The 23,556-nt window shown below is 49.4% G+C and overlaps 1 protein-coding gene and 1 long non-coding RNA gene across 2 annotated transcripts; one reads left to right on the top strand and one right to left on the bottom strand.

The window, feature by feature from the left end:
* Positions 1–582: 582 nt before the first annotated feature.
* LOC142055914 (uncharacterized) lies at positions 583–11,033 on the bottom strand. The gene is made up of 3 exons (XR_012660126.1): positions 9,051–11,033; positions 7,285–7,435; positions 583–3,191 (listed from the first exon to the last, which is right to left on the bottom strand). It is a non-coding gene; the product is annotated as an uncharacterized LOC142055914 (long non-coding RNA).
* A 1,697-nt stretch (positions 11,034–12,730) lies between these two features.
* AREG (amphiregulin) lies at positions 12,731–20,672 on the top strand. The gene is made up of 6 exons (XM_075089936.1): positions 12,731–12,876; positions 13,015–13,197; positions 15,813–15,996; positions 16,447–16,605; positions 18,365–18,467; positions 19,417–20,672. Exons 1-5 carry the CDS (start codon positions 12,753–12,755, stop codon positions 18,450–18,452), a joined length of 738 nt encoding a protein of 245 aa, XP_074946037.1. The 5' UTR covers positions 12,731–12,752; the 3' UTR covers positions 18,453–18,467; positions 19,417–20,672.
* Positions 20,673–23,556: the final 2,884 nt, after the last annotated feature.

Genomic DNA, 23,556 nt, shown 5'->3' with positions numbered 1-23,556 from the left:
TTCATCCGTGGCCCACACTACAGATGACAGGTCAATGCATTTAACTTGGGAGGCTCACCTTTCTCTCTCCAGATGCCGTCTCGCCTGTTGCGTGCTTGACAGTAATGTCACTAGAGGCACTTTGGCAATCTCAAGCCTTTGTGAGTCATGTGTCCCCCTCAGTGGGTTTCCTTGGAGTGCGTCAGCTGGCCATGTCACAAGTTTGCTGAAAGCTGGAGGAAGCCTCCACGATGGTGTTGGGTTACATCACAGAGGCGGAGGATGTTTGGACAACTAGTCCAAGTCCCCGCTGAGGCAAGCCCCAGATTGCACAGTGCATCTGGCATCTCATCTCGGGGCTGCTCGTGAGAAGGGCAGACGTGGAGCACAGGGAGGAGAGAGAGGAGGTTAAGTGGGCTGGGAAGACTTACAAATCACGCACTCGTTGCAAATCTAGGCTGGATCACTAGCAGTCATCCTTTGTGTTCATGATGAAGAAAGGATGGTTGGATGTATGGATGGACCAATGAACAGACGGCAAGAGGGAAGAAAGGATGGATGGAAGGTATTCCATCAGTAAATGTAGAAGTTTGGTCTTGCACAAATAGTCATCATTATTTTAATAAAGCCGGTGCCAAACCTGAATTACTCCAACCCTCCCATTATATAATCCCATCCTGTATGATTAAAAGCTTTCCCAGCAAACTGGGAGATTAAAACAACTGATCAAAAAATATTGAGAAATCTCTCTGCCCTACCCTGATGTCTTCCAGTCGGATCCTTCTGACCCAGTCACCAGAGGGCATCAGCCTCTGGGTAGGAAAATATAGTAGGAATTTGGGAGATGAGCTGAAGTGGACAGGCACCAGCCCCAAAAGGGAACCACCGTTTGTCCATGGACGTTTGTCAGCGGTCCCCACTGGTCCTGTGATGTCCTGAAGGTCCGGTGGCTCTTTCTATTCCAGTTTGTCAGGCTGGTTGTCGATGCCCTTCATTATAACGGGAAGCCAAGGCAGTTGTACAAGCCATGCGAATGAGGAAGAGAAGCCAGTCTAGCTGCCTCTCCCAGAACTGCTGTCATTTAGGCAGTAGAGGCAGGGAAATAGAGGTTAACTTCAGGAGAGAAGGCTGACTGATGGAAGTGGATATCCATCTGGATACACACAGCAGGGGAAAAAGCCTTCAGGTCACTGCTGAGAGGGGGGCAGCGGGAACCGGACTGAAGAGTTGTAATGAGGGGGCAGAAAATCAGAGAAGAATAGGGTTTAGATGAGGGCAAGAAAAGATGGTGAGACTTTTGAATGTAAAAAAGACACAGTATTGAAGCCAGGAGGAAGCAGGAGAACTCACAGAACTCAGAAAATCAGTGTGCCTCTGGCCTCCCAGACATTTGGAGCTCATTCAGGAGGTCCACCTGCTCAGCCCACCCACACCAAGAACAAGCACCGCTGAGACAGCAGAGCAAGGCAAAGCAAGTTTCAGCCCCTGTAGAAGGCTCACCAGGAGGACAGGAGCATTTAAATGAGGAAGGTCAAATATCAGAAATCAGACTGGATTTACGACGACTGGAAAACTGAGCCGGGGAGTCCACGACATCCCCGTGCAGGTAGCCTGACACAGGGAGGCAAGTCAGCCGCTCCACTCGTGGAGATGCAGGGCTCTCTTTATGCAGCAATGTTTCGCTGGGAGTTTTTCCATCCAAAGGATTTTTCTGGTGGAAAATACAGGTTCTGAAACAGACAAGTAATCTGATTTGGGGTTATTTCTTCTCCCAACATATTCAACTATTTATTTAGTTTTCCTTTCCGCTGGGATAACTGAACTGGGCCATTTCATTTCAGTCAGTTCATCACTACTCAAAACGTGTTGGTTTTTTTTCAACTCACCCAAGTTGTTGTGTTCCAATGAGCTCAAATCAAGCAGAGGGGAAGAAAAAATCCATTCACCAGTCAGTATTCCCGCACGGCTCAGTGCCCCACGACATCTCTAGCGCTGGTTTCATTCCCACCTAGTGGTCACCTCGAAGACTACATCCCCCGCTGCCAGATCCTGACTTCTTTGCGTGGGGCATCGCGAGTGCCATCCCGCTCTGGTGTGCGTGGGGCTCAGATATCGGACTCGATGGAGCAGGGACGTAGGGTGGGAGCACAGCCTCCCTGCCACGTCCTGCCATGGGGAGTTAGCTCGGATATTTCCTGTGGAAAAGCAGTGTTTTGTGCTCATCCTCAGAACAGCAGAGAACATCCTGAGCTGACAAAAACTGATATTTTTGTACGCATCAAAAAAATGGAAATTAAGACTTTCAACATTTTCTTAATGCAAAATTTGGAGCATTGCCAACCCCAACATGGAAAAAAAAATTATGGCATTTCTGGTGTAACGCCCTGTTTTGGAACAGAAATGGAAGCTGGAAAGCCAGACTTCCCAGAAGAGGCAGGCACGAGGCTTTGGTCAGTACTGATATGAAATGTACAGCATCCCTACAAGGTTCTCCTTGTTCCTTGTGCATGCTGGCCTCGGAGTGGTTAATCATTTCTGCAAGGCTCAGTTTCCTGATATTTACCAGCAAAATCTTCCTTTCTTTCCAAACGGAAGGCTAGCATCAGCCACCAAAGAGCTATGCAGCCACTGAGAGTATTTTGTCAGCCTTGTCCCTCACAGCCACAGGTACCCTGACCCTCAGCCTGCCTTCGGTGGAGGCTGGAAGTGATGCCAAGTGATATGGTGGATTTTATTCACCCCACAGCTGCCCTTGCTGCAAACTCATCAACTTCGAAATGAGCTGCTCAAGCTCACGGTCTGAGAACGCAAGAGTCACCGTGTCCTCCCAGGGGTTTGGCAGTGACCTTGGCCCTGATGCATTTAGCCCACTGATGGACACCCAGGATGGCAAGATCTCTGATTGCCACGGCGGTAATTTGGCAGTGGTGGGTGGCAAGGAGATGGCACGCGTGCAGTTTGTAGTTCTCATAGCGTGGGGTGTGGAGCTGTGTCAGAGAAGGCTGTCCCTTGGAGTCCCCTCTCTTTACTGATGAAGTGATGCTTTACCTGTCTGTCTCCCTTGCAGATTTTCGCCTGTAGTGCAGCAGGGAGTCACCGTTTCCAGCACCCAAGCTCAGGGGTCGTGGAAAGGCTGCCCTTTATGCCCCAGTTGCTGCACCGAAGGTCTGGCTCCTGGGATCGCCAGGTGAGGGACAGCCGCTTCAGGCCTGCTGTGGAGCACAAGGATGGGAAGATGGGTATGTGGTGCCTGGCAGCCGCAGGCAGCGGTCTGACAGGCAATGCTCCATCAGTCTGAAAAACCTCGCAGAGACCCGGGCACAGGCTTTGGGGAAGGGCTTTGGGGATGGGAGCAACCACCCCAGCAGGGCTAAGGGCACAGGCATGACGGCTCTGCCTCTGTGGGAGCAAGCCAGGAAAATACTGATTTTGCATTTAGCAGTGGGGATGGGACGGAGCCTGTGTGAAAACTGCTTTTGCGGAGGCATTTCTAAAGTTGAGTGCGAGGCCGCTTGTTGTTGTAGTCAGTAGGGCCCAGAGCAGCCTCTGCTCTCCTCCTTTTGGTTCCTTCCAAAACATTTAATATGTTTATTTACTGTGTCACTTAATGTGTAGCACGTAACACCTGTGAAATGAAGAATTTTGCATTCTTAGGGGTCAGGATACTTGAAACGTGACTCTTGAATTGACACTGTACAGTCATTTTTGAGTTTTTGTACAAAGTCTTGTGCATTTTTTTCAGCTCAGCTCCTTCTTTTAAATGCTCTTTACTTTATTTGCCACAGCTCTGCTAATGTGGGGGAAAAATGGCTTTCTGGCTGCAATCCTTAGTGACCTGTTTTGGGCATGTTAAGACAGTATGTTTTTGAATCCTACAATAATTTAAGTGTAGTCAAATGCCATTGATTTTTCTCTCTCTTTTTACACAGAAACACATTAGTTGTGGGCAACTTGAGCAAGCTTGGGAATAACTTTCCAGAGTTAAGAATAAGTGAGATTGTTCATCATCAGTGAAGCAGGTAGAGTCTTGAATAAAGATTTCAGAAGACACTGGGCAGGGGCGGAGGGGCACAAATCCTTTTACCAAAAGCTTGTACATTAAAGGGGTCCCTGGGGCAGATAAATCCTTCCTGCTCCTCTGTAACTCAGAACAGTGTCATGCAGGTAAGAGGGAATAGGGACAACAACCTCTTTCCCTGCCAGGCAGCTGGTTTTGACAGAAATCCCTCTTGCTCCCAGGATCTCCTCTCAGCATCTGCTCTCCGGCACTAGCTCCTGCACTAGTCAGAAACCAGTTTACTTCACCTGCTGTAGCTGAGTTACCTCTCACTGTGGCAAGTGAACAGAGCTGAGCTCTATACTTTGAGGAAAGCCTTGAGTGGTGAGGACCAAAGTGCTCAGCCCTGCATTTTACCTCAGGGTTCCTCCCTCCCCATTCAAAGCAGAGCTCTGCTCCTCCTGAAGTCTCCTGGGTGAAGCCCACAAGGAGAGGAGGAGCCGTGCAGACGCTGGTGCACTGGTGATGTTGAAAAGCCTTTTAGGAGTGGAATGAGATCTCTTGTCAGCAAATCATGGCCTGTGTTAGTGGGATACCGGAGTCCAACTCCAAGCGGAGTCTCAAACTCCACTCAACAACAAACAACAGAACAAACAAAACCTCAGAAGCGGTTTTGCTTCAGAGGGGCAGAGTGTGCCTCCATGCCGTCAGACTTGGGCGGACCCAAACATGCCAGGAGGACGGCGTTGTGGCGTGCCAATGTAAACTGGTTTCTGTCCAAGGACTTCAAGAATAGGGTTTTTCCTATATGAAGGCAAACCTATGTACAGAAGGAAATGAGACTGTGCCTAGGAAACCTCCTTCACAGCGTGAGCGTGCAATCTTTATGCAAATGAGACCTTACTCATACAGTGTGTCTCAGCAGTCCTCTCCTGGGAAAGCACTGGCCCCACGCTCCAGCCTGGTGGGGACACACACAACGCGCAAGGGAAGGGGGGCACGAGGTACACTGCCCGCACAGGTTTTGCTGACGGATGGACATGTGTGACTGGAAGCAGCCTCGCAAAGCACTCTCTCACCGATCCCACTTCAGCGCATTGAAATGAATGCCCAAACTGCCAGGACTGATTTATTGCAGTGGCATCTTTCTAGTTTGCCAAACTTCGTGCTTATTTGCCAGCACCTTGGCAAAATTAAAGGCAGCCAACATCACGAGGGCACAGCGCTTGTAGTCAAAAGCAGGCACTACCAGCGAACGATGGGATTTCCAAGGAAGCATAACAAACATGCCCATGAAATAGAGTGTTCTCCTGAGCTTCTTTGCTTGCTCATGGCCTGTGAAAAAAACAAAATCCAGAGCGATCTACGTAATCATTGTTGTGCGTAGGAAGGCTTGCCTGGGCTTTGTTCTAGGGAAAAAATCTAGCTTTGGCAAAGGTGAGAGGAAAGGAGGTTCTAATTGCTCTAGGCTTCTCTTTGTGATTCATTCTTTCTTCATATAGGAAATGACTTTAAACAGGTAAAGAAAATTCACCTCCTGATGCACTGATGGGAGGACACTAGGCAAAAACTCAGCTGTGGTAAGGCAGTACCAGATGCCCTCCTCTTCCCGATTGTGGGGTGAATCAGAAGGAAAACCATTCACGTCAGGGTCTCGCTTATGCCGAAGACCCTTTGCTCTGCTCCAGCTGCAGGGAGCTCAGCAACACAAACCTGCGCGCATCTTGGACTGGCAGTAAGGGGCCCGCCGACAGCCGGGCAAAGGGCCTTTCGTGGGGAGCAGTGATCAGCCACAGACAAAAGCCATATTGGCCTAGAGGAGGATCAAGTACTTCTTAGTGCCCCATTTCTGCTCAGTTTGCCCCCGCCAGGCCTGAATTTGACCTTTGCCTCATCCTGCCCCTCTTAATCTAAGGTCAGAGAGGGGGCGCTGGAGCCAGTTTTTGTCAGGCAGGAGACAGGCAGGGGATGTGACCCCCCAGTGACCACAGTGGACATGAGAGCAGGGGTATGTGTTTGATTCTCACATCAGACAATAGGACTTGAGCACCGACAAACTAACAAATGCAGCAGAGAGGACAAATAGGCACACAGTGACAAAACTGCAGCCCCTGTCTCATGCCATGGGCTGTATGTGTCTTTGTACAGATGCTGAGGCAAAAAGCATTCAGTTTGGATGGGAGGGAACCCTTCTTGGCTGATGGCATTTGCTCGGGATCCTGCAGGGGATGGATCCAGGCAGCTCACAGCATTTTCCTACTGGAATTAAATCCTTTCACACAGGAGGACATCCACACTCTGTTCATCTGTGCATGTTTACCTGCCTCACCAGCTGCTCAACTTGGGATCCAGGTTGAAAAAAGCATTGTGCAAGGAAGATTATGAAGTAAAAAGCTAAGGCTTTAGCTCTACTTCCAGGAGAAAATCCCCAAACAATCCTCATGTGTCCTTTATTTCTCTATTACTCTGGAGGCTATTGGAAATAACATGCGACACAGAAGAAAAACATCACGGTATTTCTGTCACATGTTTCCAGTTCTCATGTGAGACTGCAATCACTCGAAATGCAGTACCATGTAATTTACTCACATGCTGTGTGCTTTCAAACGAGTTGTGATACACATCTGCAAGGTGACTTCATACCCAAGCCACCAAGGTGAGGAAAGGGATATATTATTCACCCCACTTAACAAACTCAGTTAGTCAAACTACCCACTGCAACTTTCATTGGCACCAACACGCTTTAGGTCAGCCCGACTTACGTGCCAAGATCCTCTTAAGGGAGCCTTAAAGGTAACCCCAAATTGTTGCTGCTCCATCTGTGCGAGACCGTCTCAAGGAAATATGCCTTGCCTTGTGACTGTAAAGGATTGTTCCTCCACTGTTACAACTAGCTGTTCTGTTTGCCCTGACTGTAGTACGCAGTGCTCCTTAAAAAGAAGGCTGCAGTCAGCATGTGGTAATTAAAAACCACCTGTGCCCACAGAAAGTCACTTTATTACAGTAAGGAAAAGAAGTGCTTGTCCAGAATTTGCATGGAGTGAAGAAAACACAGGATTAATAGCTAATGTTCCAGGTATTAGAGGTAACCATGTTTTAGCTTTTAAAACAACCATGTAGTGGCGTTTTGTTTTGTGGAGGTGTTTTGGAATACAAAACTTTCTGCTCTGGCTCATTTTCAGCTCAATCGCTAAGACACCAGAGGAAAAACACCATTTTTCCAACAGCCACACCACACACGTAATTACACACATTCTCAAAGCTGAGTGCATTCTGTGATTGAGTAGCAGTCATGCAGCTTTTCCTACCTTGGGCGCAGCTCCACATTTAAAGATTTTTTTTCTCTTCTTTTTAGAATGAGTACTTTTGGAGCACTTGCAGAATGATCCAGTAGCTGCGTATGCCTTTGGAAAGCGACGAGGTGGGAGTTCTCTGCAGGGACAGTGCTGGCTTGCAGTCCTGGAAACGTTACAGAGAAGAGAGATTTTCAGATGATTCTGCCCATCTAACAATGACGTGGTACTCTGAATATATAAAATAACGTGCAGCGCAGGGGAAACGCCATCATATTGAAGGTAAAGGGCCACAGTAACTTGCTTGGGTACATCAGTGTAATGGCACTGACTACAACAGCTGAGCTATGGCCTCAGTTTCTTTAGGGATTCCCGACGAAAGCACCTAGCCCTTTCTGTCCCCTGGGGAAAGGCAAGCATCATCAGGAGGGTGGTTTTGCATTGGGGTACCGTGGGGAGCCTGCCTTGGGGGGGACGTGGGCAGGGCTGCGGAGGTTTCTGCGAATCGCCCGAGGAAATGGAAGCAAGAGCAGCAATTTTAAGTGCTCTCTGGCATGGCAGGACGTGGTATTAGGGAAGGAGATGGTTAGCTGAGGGCCAGCTCCCCGTTCTAGTGTAAATCCAGTATTGCGTCACCCGGCTTGCGGCTTCAGGTCCTTACAATTACTGCTGGGGTCAGGATCTGCCCCTGAGCATTTGCAAATTGAGCTATTGCACAAAAACGAGTGGGTGAGTGCTGGAGGATGTGTTTGGTCAAACGAGAGCTACTCGGTGCATGCTGTGTGGCAAATAGAGCAGTCGAAGCCCAGGGTAGTGTGCTACCAGCAGGCAGCTTCCCAGAAACCTCCTGGCATGTGGCAGGACTGCTGTCCCAGACAGGCTTGCAACATGTTCCCCACCACCAATGCAAAACTGAACCCAGCCTGTCCTGCTCAGCTGTACCTGGTGCCAGTGAGCAGGCAACAAGAGGAGCCACAGCATGGCCCATGATATTCTGCAAATTATCAGGCCTTGTTCCCCATTGCCCGCCATTTGTGAAAGCCTGTGGAAAGCAAGTGTAGAATCCCACTGCTGCGATTTGGTAGCACTAAACTCCTTAGCACCACTGCATGTTTCATGAGCTTAAGCAGGGATGCTCGGGGTTGCTGGAGTTTCTGTTGGCTGAGAAGGTACCCCTTAGGTTTCCAGGGGGACTGTTTTTCATTCGTATTGGCATAAATGAGATAAAAGCACAGACCGGGTCGTTGTGAGGGCCAGCAGATGCTGTCCTTTTTGTTTTTCTCTTTAGACATGCTCCGAAAGATTTTGCAGTCAAATGCAGAGTGACTGAAAGCACATGGCACCGGGCAGTCTTCCCTAGGGGGAACAGCTGATGCAGTGCAAGTGCATAAATTATTCCCTTTCTGGACAGATTTCACTCATGCAATCACTGCTTCAGCCTAAATCTCAGGGAAAGGAGCAGAGCACAGGGGGAACATCACCATGCTGAGGGCTTTCACGGCAAGGACACACAGCCATCGGAATACCTGCGTATCTCAGAGGCTAGCAAAATCTGTACCGATTTCCCCTTCCCTCCTCGCCAACACCCCGACTACGCATCTACATCCCCTTTATTACAGCAATCTTGATTTACATCAGCAGGAACCGGAGTCACACATGCCTCACTTCAAAGCTCCGTCCCTGCCTACGAGGGAGCTGCTGATAGCAGAAGATACTGCAGATCACAAGTCAAGTGAAAGTCTGGTGAGCTGCCCAGACACTGCTCTGCTTTGAGTCATTACCCTTTTCCACCTGTTCTGAGTTGGATGGATGAGAAGGGATAGCTCATGTTCAAACACCCGGGTCAGCTGTGCCCACCCTTGCAAAATAAACATTTGATATCAGTGAAGTAAATTGATGGGCAGGTATTTCAGATACTTCCTTTCCCTTCACGCATTTCTCGGGGGTTTTTATCAAAAGTAAAGAGAGTGAATAAGGAGATCGCAGCTGGCAGTCTGACTCTTCTGGAAGACACGATGCCCAAGCACGCTCCACCAACGCCAGGCAGCTGTCAGCACTGATGTCGCTTCACCTCCACAAGTCCCTGCCTACGCCCCGAATGCCACGGCATAGCTGGGGAAGGGACGGGCTGTGTACTGGCCACCCCGTCTGGGGTGATGCCAGGTGGCTTTTCACCCTGATCCCTGGGGTCGGAGCACAAGGAAGTATAATCCAAACACTCTGCCAGTCCAGGGGCTCGCAGTGCAAACAGGAGCTGACAACATGCAATTTCACATCCTGGGCACATCCTTCCTTTCTAGTCATCTCAAGGTGACAGTCTGTGGTCAGTGACGACGGCAGGTCCCAGCAGTGGCCAAGCAAAAGGAGAGAGCGCATTAATGTCAAGTCAGCAAAATTTGCTGGGATTCACCACAGAGTGGGAGATGCTGAACCGCTGCCTCAGGACATCAAGTCCTTGCTAGGGTGGCCTTGTGGCCCCAGGGCTGCAGGTAGCCAGGTGATGCGCTGCTCCACAGCAGGAAACACAGCCACAGTCTTCATTGCTGGGACTTTTTCTGGAGGTGAGCCTGGGAGGAGAGAGGCAGACTGACGGGGAGAAACCTCCCTTCTGACGTGGCTGTGGTGCCAGATTCCACAGACACAGCCGGAGACCAGAGGGGAAAAATGTTGGCCACCTGCGCTGGGTGCTGTTGGGTGCTGTCTGAGTCCAGGCTGCGCTGAAGGTTTTCAGGGTTAGCAAAAAGGTGGTCAAGGCAGAGGAAGGAACAGCCCGGCTCCCAAGGCATTCATTTCTGCCTGCAAGAATGGGGCAGCATGCCACCGGCCCATGTCCTCCCGCTGCACCGCTGGACTGTGGAAAACAAGGCCTGGTTCAGGGCATACACCAAGGAAAGACCCTGGCTGTGCCCGTGCGTGCAGCTCCCTGCACAGGCTCCCTGCTAATCTCTGCGGTGCGCCCTATTGGGCTTGCCAGCCTTTGGGGAAGCTCCCTGGCCTCTGGGACTGGCATGATGGACCAGCCGGAGTGGGCAAGGGCACTTTGAGCAGCAGCCCCAGCCTGGGTGTCCTGCTGGAAAACCCCGGGTGCTGCTGGGAGCGATGGCTCAGTAGGTGGCACTCTGCATCCACGCGGAACCAGCACCTTTCCAAAGGTGAGCCCTGCCCTTGCCGGCCCAGCAACCTGCCCCACCGGCTCAGCTGCAGAGGGGCAGCCCACAGGGGTGAACCTTGCAGTCCCCTCCAGGCTTCTCCTCCTTTTACCACTCCTGGGGACATCCTCCTTGGGGTCAGCCTGGGGGCAGAGTCCAAGTGTCCTTCCAGCCCTGGAAGAAGGCCACAGTCAAGCTTAATACCTCCTTCCCGACAGCACGCAGCAGAGCTGGGGCTTGCGGTGGGAACCCACCCTCAGTGTCCTGAAACACGTGGCCTCTGGAGGGTGTCCTCTCGGAGAAGCAGCCAAGCAGGGCTTTGCCAGGACACTACCATTTGGGAAGAGCTCCTGTGAAGTCCCACCTGAGCCTCTCCACGCACAACCGGTGGCCATCAGCACCTTGCTGTATTTTCTGCATGCCGAGGAGCAGTGCTGCGTGATGCCAGGCTGCCCCTTCTTCTTCAAGGAAGCAGGAGTGGCAGGAGGAAGTCGGCAAAATGCCTGACAAATTCAAAGCATGCCGAGCCAAATTCCTCGCTGCTGCCAGGCAGTGAGACAGAGCCATCGGCTGGAGATTGGAGGAGAGAGGGAACGTAGTGAGTCAGGCGCTGGATATGCCATGTTTGGTCTCTAAACAGAGCAGGTAACACGGGCAATTGCACTTGGGTCATTCAACCTTTCCCCCGCTAAGCTTCTCCTTTCAGTTGCTTAGCAGTTCGCCAAGCGTAGCGCACGGGGCTGAAATTTTCAGTGCTCGGTATATTCCTCTGACTGACCTTAAAACAATTAATTGAAAATGTTTCCAGTGAATCTCTGATAAAAAACTGGGAGAAATACTTCATTTTAACACCTGCAAAAAAAGAAAATTCATCAGGGAAGCTGCACTGCCTCGCTGAGGGAACAGGCCTCAAGCGCAACAGGCAGGGGGGAAGGAAAACTCCTGGTTTACAAACCTCCCTTCAGCCGTTCTCACACATCCAACCCCACATTTTGACAGAAGAGACCCCGAAATCTCTGCCTTTGGAGAAACTCCACTCACACGCACTCGGTCTGTGCTAACGTCAGGCCCTGGGACTTAACAGGGGTCTTATGGGAACTCTGGTCTGAGGGGGAAAGGTGGGGCCCCTGTCGAGGCCTCGGCTGCCCCCAGATCATGACTGAGCCATAGCCCGGGTGCGGCTCAGCGACTGCCTGCCAGTGCTGCAGTGGGACTGAGCACTCTGTGTCCCAGGGCTCGGCGGCCAAGCTTTGTCTTTTCTCTGCTATAGACACTATGAGGAAAGGCATGGAAAAACGAGGGGAAACGCAACAATAAAAAAACCCAACAGTAAAGCCGTGAGCTAATGAAAATCAGTTTTATTTGCACTACACACAAAGGGGCTGACGGTTTGCCGCAGCTGTCTGTCACAGGTTAACGCCTGAGTGACTGATTCGGCACCTTCTTTTCCAGAGCTCTTGGGCTTTCTGGGATTGGCGTGACCCAGCAAAGAGGGCACTGGGAGCAACATATCCTCCTTCGGCATGTATGGAAGAGGGGTAAAGGTTTAATGACTGAGCAGCTTGGATCCAAGCCACCTCGAGCAAAGGCTCCGTGAGGTTCCTGAGCCGTGTGTAGCATTCCAGCCAGGCCACCCAGATCCTCCTTTCCTGACCCTTGGCAGCATTGCCTTCACAGAGGCTTTGCGGGCACCGGAGCAGAGGGGTTACCGATCCCTTCGTCCTTGCACCACCTGCAAGCCATTTCTGGGTTCCCCCCGTACAGCAGCACGTTACAATGCTCCGCCCTAGTTTCTTCTCCCCTAAAAAGTAGGTCTACTACAACACTTCCTGATGCAACAGCTCAGGAGCGGCAGCCGTGGTAAGGCGCCCTCCGCTCGGGGCTACCGCGGCCATGCGGAGCCCAAGCACCCCGGAGGAGCGCATTTGCCTCCGCCTGGACGCGTGCCCACCTCTTCTGCACCGGTTACTCAGCCGTTACTCATGGGCCGCTGGAGCAAACCCAGGCGGACCGAGGCTAAGGGCCGTCACGACAGTTACGACCGTGAAAGGCTCCCGCCGCACCTCGTCTGCCTCCTCCCGGCGGAGCGGTAGGGGGGCACAACAAGGAGCGGGGGCACTGCAGAGCCGTAACTGCGTTTAAAGCCCCCCGGCCCGTGGGGCTCCCTACAGCGGGGGGCGGGACCGGGAACGGGAGAGGGAGCGCGCCCCCCGCCCTCACCTGCCGCGCCGCCCCGCCCCGCCCCGCCCCGCCCCGCCGACGCCGCTCCACCTCCGGGCGTGCGAGCGAGCGGCGGCCGCCTATAAAGCGGGCGGCGGCGGCGGGCGGCTCCTCATGGACCGTCGCACACCGCCGCCGCCGCCTGTCGCGACACCCCTCTGGCCGTCGCCGCCCGCGCTCATGCCGATGCCGCCGATGCGCGCCGTGGCGTTGATGGCCGCGCTGGCCGTACTGGCAGGTGCGTGCGGGGGGGCGGGGGGTGAGCGCGCGGCGCGGCCGTTGGTCCGGAGGGGCGGGAGGGAGGGGGTGTCGCGCGGCTGGCGCGCGGGCGGCGGTCGTCTTGTCCCCTTGCCCACGGCGCCATTTTCCTCCGCAGCCTGCCGGCCTGTTGCCGGGTCGTCGCCCAACGCCACGGAGCCGGGGCGGCCCGGGGCGCCCGGGCAGCGGGAGCCCGAGGCCCGCGAGGGCGAGGTTGTGTCGGGTGCCGACTACGAGGAGGATGAGGAGTACGAGGAGGCGCTGCCTGTCCACCAATACATCGTGGACGACTTGATCCGAGGTGAGGCGGCAGCCGGGCCGGCGCCGGGGCCGGGTGTCAGGTGGGCTGGTCAGCTCGGCGGTGCTGGCCTTGAAGGCTGTCTAGGTGTGATCACCCGCTTTTTCTTGACTTGCCTCCCTCGTAAGGGTGCTGCGCGTTGCTCCTAGTGTTTGGAACAAAAGCGTGCTTCTGCTTGAAACTTGAATTAAAAATAGGCTGTCAGGGATGAAAACTTATCATGAGTGTGACTAGAGTGTGTGGAAGCTGCAGGATAGCTGGTTGCCCGCTGTACTGCTCTCCTCTGATAAACATGACAAGAAGGCTGTGATGGGGCAGCTACTGCCTACTTACCATGAAGAAGCCTCAGTGGGGCTTATGGATCCTGGCAGTCTCTAAAGGTGGGGTTTGCATCAGATCGTCTTTGTTGTGGCAAGGAATCCCTCGGTGTTTCCTCATGATGGCGTATTTAGGTTGGAATTGCCTAAAGTTCTTGAGAAAGTAAACACTTAAACCCTGTAAATGGCTACAGGAAAGCTTATTAAGGGTATTTCAGGCGATGTTCTGTCAGTAGGTATTGTGTGAATTGATTGTCATTTGTCCACTCATTTGTAAACTGTGAGGAGATCTGAATAGCCCACCTGACTATGAGGATGGGATGCTTTTGTCAGTTCTGGCCTAAGTGTAACTGTAATACGAGCTGGGTACCTACAAGTGATTAGTACCTCAGATGATGGTAGTAGGCTGGTGCTATTGCCCTCTAGGGTGAATCTGGGTACTATGTTTCCTCAGAAACACGCTAAGACTTGAATGAGACTAAAGGAGCTCTTAGGTGAAGAGGGACTGTGCTCTCTCCAGGTGCTCAGTCAGGGGAATTTGTGGACTCTTGCTTAAGTTTTTCATGAGCTGAAGACTTCCAGGGGAAACAGGAATGTCGGAGTTACTGAGCAGTTCAGCCTGTAAAACTACTGGCTTGGTGACTTAAGTGTTGTATAACTGCACAGGAACCAGAATTGTTACTGAAGGTGGTTGGTTTGTAGACCAGCTCTTCTACTTGGCGTAAGGTTTATCTGTGGAGGCTTCAAGCTGTTATGATTCAACTGCAGATGGCTTTCCTGGCTGTGCAGCTTGCAGACAGGGACATGGAGATCAAACTGAGCATTGAGGAGGGAAGAATGGAAACAGCCTCACTTAGGAAAGTGTGAACCTAAATGTCAAGTTGAACTGGATAGAACAGGGACCTCAGCTGTCAGTAGTATGCTCACACTTCTAGGAACGGGAAACCTTGCTGCAGGAACAGTGTTTGTCGTTTACATACTAATATAGCTTGTACCATTTGAATCAGACTTCTGGTTGCTGAAGGCGTTTTTGCTTTTAAATAACTTCAAGCCAGGCTTGTTGCTCTAGAAGTTAAAAAGATCAGCTGTCTAGACAACAGTGGACTACACCTTGTTTCTTTGTGCAGGCTATTCTCTTGTCACTAGAATTACAGGGTTAGGAAGTAGTTGGGTCAAGTCGCATCCTTTTGTGGTGATTGCATATATGCATAGTGCTCTGGGTAAAATAGTAATACTCTAAAAGTTACTTTGATTAGGTCTGCAGAACCCAATGGGAAAATTGAAGGGTATTGTAAATAGCTCTGCTGTTCTTAAGAACTGTTCAAACTCACCTGATTAACTGTTACCCCTGAACAGGATGATTTTGCACTGAGAAGACTTGGCTTTATGGCTAGCAGTGAAGGGGTGGTTTCTTCAGAGAACCAGTATTTTACCCACTTGCTCTAAACCAATAATACTGAGCTTTGACTGCTGCACAGAGCAGCGACAGAGCTTATGACCCTTAGTCAGTGACTGACTTGAGCTTCTCCCCAGCGAAAGGCTGATGAGTGCCCTTGCTTAAATCCAAAAGCTACCAAGTCACCATCATTTTAAACCACGTTCTTCTAGAGGTTTGTCCTAATTGGGATAATGAGGGGCAACAGTAAGAGCAGAACAAATAGCCTGACTGTTGTGGACTATCCTGCTTTCACTCCTTTGGTGCGCTAAGCATGTCTCCCAAAGTAGGAGAACTGGAAATTAAGTATCTTCTGCTGAAGACAGCACTGCAGGTTATTTGGGAGAAACAAGTATGCTAACTGGGACAGCAAGCTGTCCTGCCTCTGCAAGTGCCCAGGACTATCTAGTGAGTTGTTATAATGCCTTTCATCACTGATGCAAATGGAGAGTTTAGAGTGATGGAGGCAGTTAGTCTTATATCTGAGCTGGCATAAAACCGGTGGATGGCTTGGCGCACTGTGAACTGTTTTCTACAGGTCCTTGCTTGAACCTGTATCGTTTCTGTCAAGTATCTTCCACTGTGAAATGCTGCAGCCCTTCAGCTCTGCTCTTCCCCTCTGGTGGCTCTCAGCTCCTCTGCTTATACTCCTTTTGGCCTGTATTGTACAGACAGGACTTAATGGTGGTGAAGTTGTGCTTAATGAGTTTCTAAGCTTGCTGCCTATGTGCAGGGCATAAAATGCCCACTTGCATCCTATGCTTTGGGCGCAGGCTCTCCTGCTCCTCACCAGATCCTGTAATTCAGTTTTTACAGAATCTAGCTTTTTAACATTGTTAGACTGAGTCATCTTGTCCTTTTTTCAGTTGAACCTGTGGTTAAACCCAAGCCAACAAAGAGAGGGGGTGAGAAGAATGCTGGCAAATCAAGAAGGAAGAAAAACAAAGGGAAAAACAAAAAGAAAGGGACTCCCTGTGAAATGGAATACAAAAACTTTTGCATCCATGGTGAATGTGTATACCTAGAACATCTCCAGATGGTGACCTGCAAGTAAGTCACTTGTACCTTGTCAGTTAGGTGTGATTGGCATGAGCTGGTGGCATATGAGGGCTTGGAGGAAAAATCAGTGTCAACTTGGCGTAGATACATCTCCTGCGGTATTTTGACTGAGAATCTTTCTGCCATTTAAATTAAGTGATGATGGAATCTGAGATGCATAACAAGCCACTGAACTCATCAGTTGGTCATAAACTCAAACCAAAAGAATGAAAAGGCGTGTCTTCCTGGAACATCACGCCCAAACTAATCTCGACTTGTTGAAATGCTGACAAACCTTGTGCTAGAGCAGTGACTGCATTTCATGAACATGCTCTAAAGGGAGAATCCCAAGATTCATGGGAAACTCTGAAGATGGCTAAGTCAGGTTTGAATGTGTGTGGGTGTCCTTGGCTCCAGACAGCACTGGAGCTGATAAGAACTTCTGTTAATGTTTACTTGCAGGTGTCATCAGGATTTTTTTGGTGAGCGCTGTGGTGAACAGTTCATGAAGACTCAAAGGAAGAATGATGTGGCAAACTACTCGAAGACTGTCTTGGTAGTGGTAGCTGTCCTGCTCTCAAGCATCAGCTTCATTACTGTACTTATCATTGTGATAGTGCAGTAAGTATTATACTCTTTGTTCTCTGTCTATCTTAAGTGTGAACAGGGCTTCTGTCCGGTAGCCCTGAAATGTGCATGGCTCATCTGAAATACCTGTGTGGAAAGTGTTCAAAAGGGCTGTGTTCTTATCCCAGCTTGGATATGTCTTGTGCGTGGGAGCAAGGGCTGAGGAGTTCATATGTGACTCATACTCCCTCACCCTCTCTGGCTATTGGCTGTGGGACCTGTGACCCTTGCATTTTTGAAGACGACCTTTCTGCTCTTGCTACCCCCAGAATAGTTAGTGTGGCACAACATCAGCAGGAAATGGAGGAGGAGGAGCATGAATGCTGACACACCAGTGCCTTCCTTAATCCCGGTAGAGAAGCCTGCACACAGTAGTGTAGCAGCCTTGTGCATGGCTATTATCCAACAACTGGGGGCACAGCTGGGGGGAAGGAAATGGTCCTCTAACTGCCCATGTGTTAATGGAGGTTGCTGGGCTTAAATACCTACAGTGGAGGGAAAGCCGATGGGGGAACAAGCGCTGTCAGTTCCAAATACTGTACTGCTTGCTGATAAGATGGAGGCAATGACCATTCCAGCCCAAGCAACTGCTGGCAGTGCAGTGTGATGGGTAATCAGAGTCTGGGGTCCTGTTGTGAATAAATGACAAGAGTTTTTCTGAGTACGTGTGTCAGGTCTTGTATCAAGCTCTTCTTTGTACCCGCTAAAAGCGGTATGCAGCATCTTATGCCTGCCTGTGCCTTTGCATCTTGCCAGTGTGTTTGCCAGGTGTTTGTGCTGAGGTTATGTAGTGAGCATGGGGAGCCTGACTCCAGTGTTTCCTGAGTACGGGAGCAGTCCTCCAGGTCTGACATTGCTGCTCCGCCACTGTAGGGCTTGGGGTATTGTAGGTGAAACTCAGAAGTTGAGACTAATTCTAGATCTTGATGAAGCATGTGAGCTGAATTGGGTACGTGCTGTACCCTTTCCTGCAATTCAGGAAACAAGGTGTGCGTTTGTCATTGCACTGCTGCTTCATATTTAGATCTGAACTTGAGGAATGCTGGGATGAACACTTGTTCTCTGAACACTGCCTCATTACTCCCTGCTCGGAGGGATAACCAGTTCTATAGTGCTGTAAGAGCATGTGATCAATGTTAGCTTCTGGAGTGAGCCACAGAATAGGATTGCATTTGTTTTGTGCCCAGAACCCTCACAGGCTTGAAGCATGAGGTTCATTCATCTGTACCTTCACCCAGAGAAGGTAGATGGTCTGTGTGGAAAGGTTACTAGAGAAGACTGGACAAATTGGGAGAAAATTAATATGCAGCTTAATCTCGGATGTGTTCAAGGGGACAGGGTCTTCAAATACTTGAAGTCCACCAGGCTCTGCTGTGGGGAGCAGGAAGGCAGTCTGGTCTCTGCAGCTGTTTGCTAAAGCCACCCAGAAATCCATACCCTGGAAAGTCTCCTGGTGCTTTGCTCTGTTCTAGCAGTAAACCCTCTTCATCTATCTACCTGTTCGGGCTTTAGCCAGGAAGCCCTGGCACGAGGCAAAGCTGGCAGTGCGTAACTCAGAGGCTTCTTGATGTTACCGTCAGATACTGCTTGATGCCAAATATTTAAAAACTCTCTTGCTTGAAACTTCTTGGCACTGTGGAGTTGCTTGAGGATTCAAAGGACGAGTCCAAATGCTGCAGAGGATGTGGGGGCTGGTAACAACAGCATGTATGTCAGGGTTCAAAATGACCTCTAACATGCCATAATTCCACAGGGTCAGGAAAAAGTGTCCTCAGTATGAAGAGAAAGAAGAAAGGAAAAAACTTCGACAAGAAAACAGAAATGGCCATGTCGGTGTGTAAATGAGGAGAAAGCAGGTATGAAAGCTGACTTCAAACGCCTTTCAGTCCTCCTAGGCTGCAGCTACCATATGGAAATTGCATGCATGTTTTGCAAAGCTAGCATTTCCTTCTAATACTTCAAGTGCCTTGAAACACATAGGTTACATGTGAAAGGCTGGCTTGGTTTTCTGGTTTCTTGAAACCAGCTGGGTTGTGTGTGTTGTTCAGCAGCGCTGTTAGCTTTCTGGCTGCTGTCTTAAAGGGAAAGTCAGGATAGGAAGCTGTACTGTGACAAGTGGACTTAGGAAGAAAAACCCCAAACTAATATCTCGGCAGAGGCAAGTTTAGTGCAAGGAAGCACCGTAGGTTTCCATCATGGAAGGTGGTGCAGCAGCCAAGTGGATCATCACCCCTTGTAAGAGAAGCGCTGAGCGTTTTCATGCCTTCCCTGCAAGGCATCGGGGAGTTCCTGGTGCTTAGAGGCTGTAGACCAGGACAAAGCTGCCAATTCTGTGAGCACCACAGATAGCCTCTCAGTCACGTTTCATACTATCACAGCAACTGAATGCTAAAGCTTCTCGGCCTAGGTGGATCGCTCCTGGGAGAAATGTAGTGGATTTCAATGAGCAAGCAAGTTGGTCTCTTCTGAGCAAAAGCGTGCCTAACAGCAGACTCAAGGAGCCTTATTGAACAGGAGTTATACGACAAGCTGGAGGAGGAAGCTTTAAAGGATAGTCATGAGAAGTTCTGGCAGAACTCAGAAGTTTTGCTTTGCCACATGTCAGCTACAGACGTTGTCCAGGCTTTGTCCAGTGACAGTTAGAACATTTTGCTCAAAGCTTGTTTGAAACTGAGGAGTAGCAGAGTGTCCTCAGGTGTGTGCACACACTTAACCTACCCACCTCAGATGCAGATTTGATGCAGTTTTAGTACAGAGTGCTTGGGTCTTGAGTGGTGATTAATGTGCCTGGTCTGCCCCTTACAGAACAGTTCTGATGTGGCCACTGCCAAGCTGCAGGGTACTTCTGGCTACCTGACACATCCACCGGGACACTGTGGGCTGGAGCTGTTGCCACTAAGCCCTGATTCATCAAGGCAGAGGCTGCTGCAAGCAGATGTCAACATGCCACTTGCTGCTGAATCGCTTGCTCCAAGGACAGTTATCACTACATCTTGGTGCAAGGATGTGGAAGGAGCTGCCACTATGGGGTAGAAGACCTGCTGTCAAGACCTGCTAGAAGCTACTGCTACTGAGCCGGCTCGGTCAGTGCTGGAGCTCCAGTCTCTGCGGTTGTGTGGATGGACTTTCTTCTGTTAGCAAGTCTCCTTTGGCAGCTCTAGCCCTAAGGGAGAGAGCTTCTTTTGGCTTTCAGGAACGAATGGAGGGGAGATTTCCTTCCCTCCCAAAGCTAAAAAGGGAAGAGCTCTGGATGGCTTCTCTCCCCAGACCTCAGTGGATGAAAAACCTTATTCTGCTGTCACTGTGCTCCCTGTTGATATCAGCTTCCAAGAACTTCGTCTCTAGTTCTGACTTGCAGGGCGTTGGTGACAGATCTTTGTCAGCCACACCTGGCTTCTGTTACTGTATGCGTGGAAGGTAATCCCTCTGAATTCAGTAGGACTTGTTGTGTGAGTGGAGCTCTCCATTTGCATGTGTGCTAGCCTGAGTTAAAATTAGTCTCCTCAGGATGCTGACACAGTAAATGCAAGATCTGAAGCTCTGTATCTGAAGGAAAAGATGCATGCTCAAGCAAGCTGATAAGCCTGGACCCATCTGTTATAAACACGAAGCTTCTTCTGTTACCTGTATCCTCGATGCCTCTTTAAGCAGCGCTTAAAGTATAAAATGCTTCACATCAGATCCAGTCAGTTGACCTTGACCAAGAACCTGTTCCTTTGAAGAGGTAAATTCGTGCACTGACACTGCAAGCAATGGTCTCTTGTGCCCTACCTTTCTGGTGTGAAGAATTTGACTTACCTCAAAGTTTTCTGACCCCGGTGTCCTTGGTTTTGTGAACTGTCCATGCAGTCTTGAGCACAGAGTATTATTTGAGTTCAATTTCTTCTTGGAAGAGTGAATGTGTTCTGTATAAGCAGAGCAGAATTCTCCTGGTAGCAGAGAATCACCATTAATTGTCAAGTCATACCTGTAAATGTGTAAATATTTATTACTGTATTTAATATTTAATGTTTCCATAACAAACTTATTTATTTTATAATTAAACTTTTTACATAACCTAATCATGGTAAGATTTTCTTTCTTGCTCTCAGGAGTACATATAAACACTTAAAATTAGAGCTTGGTTTCTCCTCAAAGCAGGAATTTCAACACTGAAGAGCACAAAGCAGGGCTGTGAAGCACTACAACTCTGTGTGAAGTAGGAGCTCGGTGATCTCACAGGAGTGCAAGTTGTTTGTAAACAAAATGTGCAAATGCAAGTACCTGTTTCAGTAGGAAGTCCATTTAATTCAACTACAGAGGAATCTTTTAGTTACTGGATTAGGGAGGGTCTAAGTCACGCCTTGTTGGAAGCAAAATCTCAAACTTCAGTTTGAGCAAATGAGTAGCCCTTTGCTCTGGACTCCAGAGCCAAGAATATTGAAGAGGGGAGAGCCTTTCATCTTTGTGTGGTCAGAGCAAACTTGGACAGCGGCTTGAAACTCCATCTTAAATAAATGAGGAAAAGCAGAATAGCCTCAGGCCAGTGCCTCCCTAAACAGAAAGCGAGCCTTGGCCTCTGCAGTCTACCTTGAATTTCTTTTCTTCCCCAGGTAGTTATTAGTCCAGCTGTATGCTGGTGTCCCCTTTATGTACAAACAGCAGTGCACTGAGGTCTAAGCTCTGAGTTGCCTAAACAAATGAGTGTCAAGGGGATGAGTCTGGCTTTAAAGCCACAGTTTTAAAGAAAATTGAGAATGTTGTTTTGAGGCTTTTCTTTCGAAAGCATCTTCAAGAGGTATTGCTGGCTGTGGCTTAGCTGGGAGCAGAGAAGGGTGAGAAAAAAAAAAACCCACAAACCAATAACCAGTTTCAATTAGGACCCAAGTTATGCACGCAGGGTAGGAGTAGAGCCTAGTCCTGTCCAGAGTAGCTGAGATGCGTTTGTCTTGGCCTCCTGACTTAGCGAAGTAGCTCTGAGTCTGAGAGCGGCCTGTATGGTATGTAGCTGAGGTACAGGTAAATGTATTGCAACATCTTGGGAAGATTGCAAGACTTCATTCCAGGGAACACGCTTCATTACCAGAGTAAACAGCACTTCTCCAAGTGGCTTTTCCACAGACATTTGCTATTAGAGCTCTGGCAAGAAGAGCTGTTTCTGTAAGTCATGCCAAGCTTTTTGCTTTGGAGTAAACAAACTCAATCTCAGTGGTAACTGAGCCGGAGCCTAGTGAGACCGGGGATGCATAACAACTCCCATTTGAAAGTTATAAGACTCTTCTTCCAGAAACTCTTCTAGTTGTCTTTCTGCGGTAAATATCAGGTTTTTCTTCTTGATAGGCTAAACCAATGCTAGCTGAAAAAACTGAGCTGTTCTCCCTCTTCCCCCCAACCTTGAAAGCCTAACAGGAATGAAGCTACTAGTGTAACTTGTAAATTCTGTTGCGTAGCTTTCAAACTCTGATTATGGAGTGGAAGGGAGGGTATTTTCCAAAAACAGGCAGTTAGGAACTGGAGAGGCCCAACTGAGCTATTTCTGGGAGGCTGGACTCTTGAAAATTTGAGCGTTAGCTAGCATTGTTCTGCCTTGGACTTAGCTCATATTAATAATCAGGAAGGAAAATCGTTGCTGATTTTCCTTAGCTGAAGGTTTGAAAACAGTGGAGGGCAGTCTTCATAGAAGATTGGTTCCTCTTCAAGGATTTAGGTCACAGACAGGCTTTCGGAGAGGTAGGCCAGCCAGCAACTCCACTGTAGAGAATACTTTTGCTATGGGTCAGCCACATCCAGCATGCTAGAGTGCTTGCTAGCAAGCAGTAGTACCTTTTTTTCTACTTGAGCTATGGCCTTGACTAATAACAGCTCGCTACCAGCTTCCTAATGTAAACTTGATACACAGCGCTATGAAGACCCACAGGGCCCAGCGGGTTGGTCGCTTAAAAAACAAGACAACTGGTGGGTGGAACTGGATGTCTGGAAGTCTCTTGCTGTCCAAGGATGCTACGCTTGTGTGACAAGCAAATCTGATCTGCTACAGGGCAGGACCAAAGGTAATTTTTATTGTTGATCTTGCACAGCCAGGTCTGCTTTTCAGGATTATATGTTATCTGTCTTTTAACCTGTTTCCCTCACTATGGAGTTACCTTAGTTCCATTAAGCATGCCTGGATTTCTGGTCCCACATCTTATTAGTAAGTTATGACCCCAGATTTTTCTTGACCTTCTGGTGACAATGCTACTTGGACAGGAGAGTTTTTGTGTCCTTGTCACTTTTAGCTGCCTCAGCTGAGACCCGGAAAAGTATCTTGATATTCTTGCACAATTTGCTGCATGCACGGCCGATTTTGCAAGCTATTTTCGATATCCAGATCGGGATCCGGGAATTCTGGTAATGTGAGGGTCATGTCTGCTTGCACAATTCCTTTCTCTTTCCCGAATGTTTTGTTCTCCATGATTATTGTATTTTGTAGAAAAAACCAATAGCTCGTCAAGGTGTTTTTTCTCTCTTGTGCATTTATGAAGCTTTTGAGCATTTTGCAGTCGTCTATGACCAGGGTAGCTCCCCATCTATTTCTGGGCTTTGATGCCCTCCTCCCGCCCTCCTCCCAGCATGCCCCTTTTCCCTCAGAGCAGTAGCAGATGTTACTTTGAATCTTGGCCTACTGGAAATTATAGGAAGGCCAGTTCTACTCTGTCCCAGTGAAAAGGTGTAAGTTTAAGACATTTCCTTTTCCTTGGTAAATCTGGATATACACAGACATCTCTGGAGGTGTTTGTACTGGCAGTGGCTGCAAGTAGATGTTGTGCAGTGGTTTGCCTAAATCCACCTTTCAGCTGTTCCATGCCATTTCCAGTAACTGGTGTAAAGTTTCAAGTTCTTACTATAACTTGGGGCAGTTTTTTGTATCATTATACTTACCTAGCCTGTTAGCCCGACAAGTACTTCAGTAAACTGCCTGAGCAAACA

The sequence above is a fragment of the Phalacrocorax aristotelis genome, chromosome 4, assembly GCF_949628215.1.
Source record: "Phalacrocorax aristotelis chromosome 4, bGulAri2.1, whole genome shotgun sequence".
Classification (NCBI taxonomy): domain Eukaryota; kingdom Metazoa; phylum Chordata; class Aves; order Suliformes; family Phalacrocoracidae; genus Phalacrocorax; species Phalacrocorax aristotelis.
The sequence above is the reverse complement of the archived record's forward strand: the minus strand, read 5'-3'. Positions and strand labels throughout refer to the sequence as shown.

Bases quoted from the DNA above. Each gene is read 5' to 3' on its own strand.
- AREG (XM_075089936.1), top strand. From the start codon at position 12,753: ATGGACCGTCGCACACCGCCGCCGCCGCCTGTCGCGACACCCCTCTGG. The intron at 12,877-13,014 runs GTGCGTGCGGGG...TTTCCTCCGCAG, and splicing joins CGCGCTGGCCGTACTGGCAG to CCTGCCGGCCTGTTGCCGGG. The intron at 16,606-18,364 runs GTAAGTATTATA...ATAATTCCACAG, and splicing joins CTTATCATTGTGATAGTGCA to GGTCAGGAAAAAGTGTCCTC.